At 32.8% G+C, this 9,537-nt stretch overlaps 3 protein-coding genes across 3 annotated transcripts; 2 read left to right on the forward strand and 1 right to left on the reverse strand.

Annotated features, from left to right (window-relative positions):
• Nucleotides 1-719: 719 nt before the first annotated feature.
• Nucleotides 720-4,467, forward strand: CycH (cyclin H). Its single transcript, XM_089640341.1, has 2 exons — nucleotides 720-1,818; nucleotides 3,102-4,467. The coding sequence occupies exon 1, from the start codon at nucleotides 824-826 to the stop codon at nucleotides 1,784-1,786; it is 963 nt and encodes a 320-aa protein (XP_089496467.1). The 5' UTR covers nucleotides 720-823; the 3' UTR covers nucleotides 1,787-1,818; nucleotides 3,102-4,467.
• Nucleotides 4,468-4,739: 272 nt separating this feature from the next.
• LOC149417502 (adipokinetic hormone-like) lies at nucleotides 4,740-5,350 on the reverse strand. The gene is made up of 2 exons (XM_089640049.1): nucleotides 5,171-5,350; nucleotides 4,740-4,775 (listed from the first exon to the last, which is right to left on the reverse strand). The coding sequence occupies exons 1-2, from the start codon at nucleotides 5,348-5,350 to the stop codon at nucleotides 4,740-4,742; spliced, it is 216 nt and encodes a 71-aa protein (XP_089496175.1).
• Nucleotides 5,351-7,466: 2,116 nt separating this feature from the next.
• LOC149417503 (adipokinetic hormone-like) lies at nucleotides 7,467-9,037 on the forward strand. Its single transcript, XM_089640050.1, has 2 exons — nucleotides 7,467-7,628; nucleotides 9,002-9,037. Exons 1-2 carry the CDS (start codon nucleotides 7,467-7,469, stop codon nucleotides 9,035-9,037), a joined length of 198 nt encoding a protein of 65 aa, XP_089496176.1.
• The last annotated feature ends 500 nt before the right edge of the window (nucleotides 9,038-9,537 follow it).

Consider the following 9,537-nt stretch of genomic DNA (forward strand, 5'->3'; position numbering starts at 1 on the left):
AGATCGTGAACTGCCTTATCGTCTCACCAGCTCTATTAGATAATATTGGATTTCGTTGCCCTGAACCGCAATACCAGATCGAATACCTTATTTTATATACAACAATTAAAATCAAAATTTGCCCAAAACCTTTTACTCAGACCATACTCAAACGTATCTGCAAAATTTAGAATTCCATAAGAGATGTTGATATTTTCCACTGGATTCAAACTTAATTTCTTACTGACTCGTGGGATGCCTATGATGAAAGGGAAATCGTTTCACAATATGTTGTTTCCCCTCGGAAAATACCTTTTTTCTGGTTTATTTTAGAATGAAAATATGTTATGTTTACGCAAGACAAGGGTGAGACCCTTGAAGAATTCCATTAGAAGTTAAATAATATACTAGTATTAAATCTTGTAGTCATTTCAAGTCATTCTGCTGCATCTTATCACTCATGTCATGTAGTTTGTAAAATTGCCTTTATACACGTAATCGAACAGCTTTATAATGTTTATTGTTTTTAAAATATTGTCAACACATGAAAAGCCGTAGACTCAGAAACAAAATGCCATTTGTAAAAGCAAGTTTCAGTAGTATTTCTAATATTTTTTGGAAGTGACTGTATTTTTTCGATCATAGTTAAGTACTATTCAATTGTATTTTATTGAATATAATATGTTGAACATGACAACATGATGACAACCCTATACTGACATCTGTCAAAATTCAAATTTTATCGTAAATAATTTGCGGTGATTTTCAAATTTTAATTTAATGCCATTTTTTAAATTTTGTTTTCTATAAAGGTGTACGAAAAACCAATTTATAATACCGAGTCATGTTTTCGTTAAGTTCACAGAAGAAGTATTGGACGTTTGGCGACGAATCGGATTTATTTCGTTTGCGTGAAAAACATAACCTCGATTTCATCGGAAGGCACGGCACACAACTGGAGCAAAGTATGTGGTATCACTATTTTCTCTCTGCAGAAGAAGAGAGGATTCTCCTCAAACAATATGAGCTTGCGTTGAAAGAGTTTTGTAAAAGGTTCAATCCACCAATGCCCAAGTGTGTAATTGGCACGGCCTTCCATTATTTCAAACGGTTTTACCTGTATAATTCTGCTATGGACTACCATCCCAAAGAGATTCTCGCTACCTGTGTGTATCTGTCTTGTAAAGTGGAAGAATTCAATGTATCCATGAGTCAGTTTGTTGCTAACATAAAAGGTGACAGAGAAAAAGCATCTGATATAATATTAAACAACGAGTTATTACTGATGCAACAGTTGAAATATCACCTCACTGTGCATAATCCATTCCGGCCTATAGAAGGTTTTCTAATTGATATTAAAACACGTTGTTCACTTTCAAATCCTGAACGTTTACGACAAGGGATCGATGAGTTCTTAGAGAAAACATTCCTAACAGACGCTTGTTTGTTGTATGCACCATCTCAGATTGCTTTAGCGGCAGTTTTGCACGCAGCCAGTAAAGAGCAAGAGAATCTGGATAGTTACGTGACCGATACACTGTTCAAAGATGCGGGGCAAGATAAGTTAGCTATCTTGATCGAAGCTGTCCGAAAGATCCGCTCCATGGTCAAGTCTGTAGAACCTCCGCCCAAGGATAAAGTCAAGGTCCTGGAGAAGAAACTGGAGAAATGTCGGAACCAGGAGAATAATCCAGACAGTGATATCTACAAGCAGAAGCTCCGAGAGGCCATTGAGTCGGAAGATGATGTATCCTTCATGAGTATCACCAATACTTCGCTGGATATGGGAGTCAACCATCTTTCTTGACTAGACGAGACAGTCTAATCCTATAATAGTAGGTAAAGACTTCACTTCCCTTCTCCTTTCTTCAGGTTATCCTACGCCTTATGTTAACAGATCCCCGTGGACTGATAAACTTTTCAATTTAATCAAATTCATATTTCGTACTTGTCCTACAGAGGTTTATATTTTCCAACTATACGAAATTGGTGAGATTAGCGGGGAGTCTGCAGAGCTGTGTACTTCAGTGTGAAATAGTAGGATTTAAAAAAAACTTTCAAAATGATAACTAGACATTGGATTATATGCTTTTGTACCTTTATGATCATTAGTGCATGCTTGAGCTTTTATTGATCATTAGTGCACATTTGATCATTAATACACATTTGTAATATTTTATTCTTCAAAATATCAGCTGTTCTAACTCTTAAGGACGGGTGGTTTCAGAAAATTTCAACAATTCATCAAATTTTAAAGTTGATTTTCAAGTTCTGTGAAGGTTCTATTAAAGTTCTGTTATTATTTCAGTTTTGTGAAGCCATCGGATAATAATGATATAATAATAGAACCTTCACAGAACTTGAAAATCAACTTTGAAATTTGATGAATTGTTCAAATTCTGTGACACAACCCGTCCTAACTAGAAATTGCTAATATTTTTGTCTTTTCTGAGGTAAGGAGCAATTTTTTGAACCGGCATCCTCAGGAAATTTTGAAAAATAGATATTTGTATTAAGAGAGTAATTTTTTTGAGGAACTACTTCCTTTCCCGGTTCCAAAGGACAAATTCCTTTTTGTATTGTGTAAATTAAGTATATGTTTTCGTATTGTTAGTGTATATTTTGGAATTGACAGTGTATATTTGCATTCATAAATCGCCATGTTGGTAGTGCATATTATAATCCAATGCCTAAAGAAAATCATTATCAGGGGGGTATAACTCTGATCAAAAATTGGAACCGAAATATGATTGTCTAACTATATTCACCAATGAAAAACTCTGAAAGTCTATAGAATAAACTTTCAGTTTTTCATTGGTGTATAGTATAATAAGTAGGCTCCGAATGAGAATAGTACTGTCTATATATTGGAAAATCTATGGTTTTTTAGGACCAATTTGTTTCATACAAAAAGCACAAAGATATCGATCTAGTGAGTGGTTTATTTACGATCATTAAGTTGAAGATTTTACCACTCACAAGTCACATATGTATAAGCTCTTGGTATGTTCAAAATGCCACTTCTAGGAAATAACTACAGGTGCACAGCTAGGAAACATGACAAATGTACAATCCGCATTTGTCGAATGGTTATTTCTACAATTCCTTCTTGTGTTTAACAGCTCAGCTATGGAATGATTGGCCTGCTTCCTTCCTCCTACAGTGTGGGTTTCTTCCAGGTTCACTCCTTCCTATCATCAAAAAGATGCTCCACACATTTCACCCGGGGAAATTATTTCTCTTTTTATTCCTGCATGGGGTTTTAATGTAAAAATAAACTGTGGTAAGCAATCTGTTTGTTAGGTAAAGACAATCAATTAATCCAATTTTTTGATTTATCAATGTTGTTTAGTAATTTAGCCCAAAGTTAATTGTTATAAATTAATATTATTGTTGGCATCAATCATAATAATCATTTCTTATTGTTACAAAATAATTCTTTCGGAGGTTGATAATAACTGATTGTTTTGTAATATTTGTTTTAGGGAATAATTCTTATCTGTAGACAGTGTTGTTGCCTATTGATCTGATGATGCCTTTTCAATGTCGCCACTGTCTGATTTTGAATACCCGACTGAAATTGGTTTATGTTTTTAGGTTAGTTTATTGGATTTATACTTCTTATTAAAAGTTCTACAGTAAAAAAACTAAATTTGTATTGTTTTATCTCATAATTATTGATCTTAAGTTAACCTGATCTACTGCCACGTATGTGATTCATCAGCGGATTCACAAAGTTTTACAAAAAAACTTACATTGTTTCAAAACATGGATATGTTGCGTTGAAACGGCCTGCGTTGTAACCTTGTAACAGCGTTGTCAATTACTGTATTTATAGCTTTAATTTTATTTGTAAGTTAAAAATATTACTTTCGGGACATTCTTCTCAAACCCATGTTTCAAGTTGTTTCAAATTATGATTCAAAAGATTTACCATTTTATCCATAAATTTTTTCAACAAAGTTGTGCAATTGTAGTGATTTTTTGGGTTATTTTGCCGTGTTGCGCTAACCTTTTTATTTAGCCAACGTTTCGGACAGCATTACAGTGTCCATCACCAGGGCAGATGTGTAATTCCATTACTGATGATGGACACTGTAATGCTGAAGGAGATAGGGCAAACACGACATAATACCCCAAAAATAAATCACTATGATACGTTGCTATATTTCAAATTCTATGGTCAAATTGAACGACACTGTTTTAAAAGGATCCTTTTGTATTCTTGATCTTTTAAAAAAAATTGCAAAATTGTTTGTTTTTGCCGGCTGATTTCCACTTTCACTAGCCGATGTTTAAAAGCACTGTTAGGTTATACAACTCATATTCGTCAATTCTGTGAGTGGGATTCGGTTTGCATAATATACTAATTGTTCTTTTTTTACTCTAGCTAAAAATCAAAATTTTAAATTAGTTGGGAATTCATATTTTCTTTCTCAATGAATGAATGATTTAATGTGTTCAAAATTGAAAACGGTCATAAAAAAATCCCTTTCAATTCAATTTATATATTATATAATTATAATATATTTATAAATTGTATATTTATAATCATTGTAATACATTTGTATGTTGAGTAGTCTTTATTTCTCATGTAAATATTTTTATAACCAGTAAAATAAAAAATTAAAACATTTGTGATATATTCTTTGAATTTTTTATTTAATTAAAATATCATTATAAATGGTCTGTTATTATTCATTCCCGATTCGTCAATGAGAAGCTATTTTCTTGGTTCAACGAGGAGAATAATACAACTCCTACTTCTCGCAGTCTATCAGCTTTTGGGCCTCGCTCTGAAAAATTAATTAAAATTAACACACTCAAATTCTCAGAGACTTTGCAAACCCCAACTATGTCAAGCAACTACTCAATATGGGTAGAAACTCACTGAGGGAATTTTGGTATCAAAGTATTTTGGTTAAGCGTACCACTAACAGTACAACTGTAACTTCTACCTCTCTCTCATAAACAATGCATGTAGAAGAAAGAGAAGTTACAAAATATATCTCAGTGGAAGGACCATAATAAATATGCGATTTACACATCAAAACAACTAATGTATTGGGTAACTAGATAAAACAGAGCACGATAGAATAATAGATGAGGTTAGGTTATTGTTTTTTGACAGTAACCGGATAAAACAGAGCACTATAGAACAATAGGTGAGGTTAAAGAAATGTTTTGGTACCTGAATGAGTTTGTAAATGAGCATTAGGGAGTCCACTGATGCCTTGCAGCCCTGCTCAGGCTGGCCCCCGGCGCCGGGCTGCCCCAATCCCCTCTTGCCCCAGTTAGGGGTAAAGGTGAGCTGAGCAGTAGCCCCTGCGATCACGCAGAGCAGCAGGAACATGTTCAGGAACCGACCCATAACTGCGAGAAGTATAAACTTCAACTGGAGTGATGAAAATAATTGGGTATTGATCGATTCGTTTGAATCAACCTTGTGGTACTGTTGGATGATCTGGATTGATTGATAATTCTTTTGAAAGATGCTGGAGCTTTTATAGTCTGATTTTCTCTTTTCTTTACGTCAGCGTGATGTATTATTAAATCTGTGGGCATTTTCTTAATCTACTTTTAATTTCCTGAACAGGTTCCTACAGGAAATTGACTTGAAGCCTTGCAAGTGATATTGAGAGTCAAGAGGTTTGTTCAGTTCTAGAAGGCTGTATTTTTGTATTGTAACATGTCTAGATAAATACAGAAATCATCTCCGATGTTGATGTGTGGAATATTTTTACCTTCACCATCCTATAGATTGAAAGATCAATATTTCAGAGCAAAATACAAAAAATTAAACATCCTGTTAAAAATCATGTCTCCTTAACTGAATTACTTGTTTACTAGGTTCGCCGCACTCCTAAAAATTTTAGAAGCTGAAAATCTATGTGTGAAATAAAAAGTTGAGTTGATGAAGAGTTAACACTCTAAAATGGCGCTGGACGCCACTTCGCAAACTTCTGCCGCAAGCAATACTACAAAAGATTTATCTGAAAATTCTTTATGGATAGTTAAGGAAAATGTCTAAGGTCCAGTCTTTTTAGTGAACAAACTGTTAACTTTTTAAATCCAAGATATACTCGTACATACAAAATTTTCTATTGTACCTAAGTGATATTTTAGGCACTTTCGAACGATTTAAGAATGCACCTAAAATTCCATTATGTATTTCATACAGAATTTTATCTATCTGCCCTTAAAGAATTTACAGTAAATCAGTGTCGTAGCTATAGCATTCACATGAGGGGGGTTGTACCCTTGTGGTGGGGGAAGGAAGAACATTTATTATACAGTTTTTTGGGACCTCTAATTACATTTATTATTTACACCACGTTGATATAAGAGATGGTGCAAAAGATGGTTTTGACCGGTGAGTGGCTAAGTTGGCATCGCATTTGGGTCCCACCCAGGTGTCGTGTGTTAAATTCCTCGGCTGGCTCCTCCGTCACAACACAAGCAACATTTTCCGCTTACAGTGGTGGTAGTAGGAGATTTTAAAATATTTATTTATTTATTTCATTTAAACGCCCATAGGGCTTTTACATACAATGCAATTATGTTTTTTAAATACAATAACAGTAAAGAGTTAACAAATATATAAGAATATACAGATTACATAAAATATAAGATTTAACAATGCATAGGTTAACAAAATATAGGTAACATGAAACAAGAGTTTACGAAACTTAGGTAACATGAAATTTAAGTAAATGAAATAAAAATATATGATCTGCCAATATCCTCCAAATCAATTGAATAAAAAAGGATGAAATTGTTGTTCACATTAGCCTATAAACTATGTAACTCTAATTAACAATCTCTATTACGCAAGATTAGGATAAGAATCGACAAAAAGTCTAATAAAAAAACATTTAGTTAAGTATTACAATATTAAACCAAGTATCACAATATTAAGTCAAGTATCACAACATTAAACCAAGCATTATAATATTAAACTAAGTATTACAATATTATGTTAAGTATCATAATACTAAACAAAGTACTATAATATTAAGTTAAGTACTATAATATTAAACTAAGTATTATAATATTTATTTATTTAAACGTATTTTGTAGAGTAGTAGAAATAGTTCGCACATACTCCGTTTAATCATATTGTTGGGTTATTAGTAACCCGGGAATGTTTATTTTAAAAATAATAAAATATTGTTGTATTTTCTAGGAAAGTTTTTTTTTCCTACGTAAAACTGAGGCCAGACCAAACATCAATTTCCTGTAGGAACCCATTCAGGAAACTAAAAGAAAATTAAGAAAACACCCACACATTTTAATAATACATCACACATGAAGAAAAGAGAAAATCAGACTATAAAAGCTCCAGCATCTTTCGAAAGAATCATCAATCAATTCAGATCATCCAACAGTAGAACACGATTGATTCAAACGAATTAATCAACACCCAATTATATTCGTCACTCCAGTTGAAGTTTAGCTATCTCGCAATTATGGGTCGGTTCCTGAACATGTTCCTGCTGATCTGCGTGATCGTGGGGGCTACTGCGCAGCTCACATTCACCCCAAACTGGGGAAAGAGGGGACTGGGGCAGCCCGGGGCAGGGGGCCAGCCTGAGCAGGGCTGCAAGGCGTCAGTGGACTCCCTAATGATCATTTACAAACTCATTCAGGTACATAAACATTTCTTTACATCAATATCAATGGCAAACGAAAACACAGAGGAAAACAAGTGAAAAAAAAGAATAAATAAACCTAACTAACTTACCATCAAATATCGCCTCATATACTCTTAATTCTTCACACGGCCCGACTTAAGTATTTGATTCACTTGATCATGCCTTGTCAAAATAAAAACCTAACTTCACCTATTATTCTATAATGCTCTGTTTTATCCGGTTACCTTAGAGTTAAGTGTTTTTAATGTGTACATCGCATATTTATTATGTTCCTACTACTAAGAGTTCTATTGTAACTTCTCTTTCTTCTACATGCATTGTTTGTGAGAGAGAGGTAGAAGTTAAAATTGTGCTGTTAGTGGTACGCTTAACCAAAATACTTTATTTTATTAAGCAGAAACCTATACTTACCAAAGGTTTTAATTTTTATCACAAACTCGTGATAAAAATTAAAAGTTCTGAAGTTCTTGTTCTTCTGTTCCTGAAGTATATAAACTATAAATTGCATATTCCTGTAGAAAACATTGATTATTACTACTTACTAGATAAATTGTCCCTATTAAAACTTTCTGAAAGAAGAATAAACACAGATTTAATAGTACTACATAAAATACTTCATTACAAAATTGACTGTCCTGAGTTACTCCAATTAATCAGCATCCACATACCCAAAAGATCTTTTTACAACCCTTTTAAATTTACTACCCTTTTATTTTTACAACACCAGGACACTGTCTTATCAAAATTCCCCGATTCCAAGACTTCACAGTCTCGGAAATAAATACTCTGATCTGGGAGATATATTTCATCTTAAAAATAATCAATATAAATATTGTTTATTTCAATTCTTTTATATTATATCGAGACATAAATAGACAGCTATAATTTCCGCAATATATATATTTTTATTTTGAATATCTTTTTATCTGAGACTTCTTATCATTTTTACTAATGTATCTTATTTTATTATATGCTTTTGTTGTAAAATTTTATATTTTTTTTCTTTTTTCGTTGTATTATGTTTCCTTTATTGTTTTGATTTTGTAAAATTTATAATAACTGTGATACTCTACTATTAAACTTTGTAGTGTGTAAAAGCCCATTAGGGCGTGTAATAATAATAATAAATATTTTTTTCTGAAATCAATATCCTGTACGATTTAATAAGTAAGAATATTAATCTTTCCTGAATTTATCTTTCCACTCCCAACAAATACTTGTCTACCTCCCCTAAAGGGCAGTGCCTTGTTATTAGACTTACTAATTCCCTCAGTGAGTTTCTACCCATATCGAGTAGTTGCCTAACATAGTTGGGGTTTGCAAAGTCTCTGAGTATTTCAGTGTGTTAATTTTAATTAATTTTTCAGAGCGAGGCCCAAAAGCTGATAGACTGCGAGAAGTAGGAGTTGTATTATTCTCCTCGTTGAACCAAGAAAATAGCTTATCATTGACGAATTAGGAATGAATAATAACAGACCATTTATAATGATATTTTAATTAAATAAACAATTCAAAGAATATTTTTAATATTTTCATTTTTAATCTTTACTGGTTATTAAAATATTTACAGACGAAATGAAGTGTATCCAATATACAGGGTGTTAAGGGACGTACTTGATTTACTTTAACTATTGATTCCTGACATTATTTGGAGTTAAAAATATTAGTGAAATTTTTTGAATTGGATGACTTTTTTTTCCATAAACAAATAATAAAAATTCTTTCTCTTGTCCTCACTGGTCACTAAGCCAAGTAACCGCCCGACCCCTTATCTCGACCTTAACTGTCCAATAACTACAAATTTTTAATATTTTAAGTAAAAAAAACATAAAGCTGTCACCAGAGACCAAAACTTTAAGCAAAAAAATCATTTGAAAGGAACGGTAGCGCTGTCTTTTGTATA

This window comes from Hesperophylax consimilis, chromosome 15 (genome assembly GCF_061612785.1).
Source record: "Hesperophylax consimilis isolate HC1 chromosome 15, BYU_Hcon_1.0, whole genome shotgun sequence".
NCBI classification, from domain to species: domain Eukaryota; kingdom Metazoa; phylum Arthropoda; class Insecta; order Trichoptera; family Limnephilidae; genus Hesperophylax; species Hesperophylax consimilis.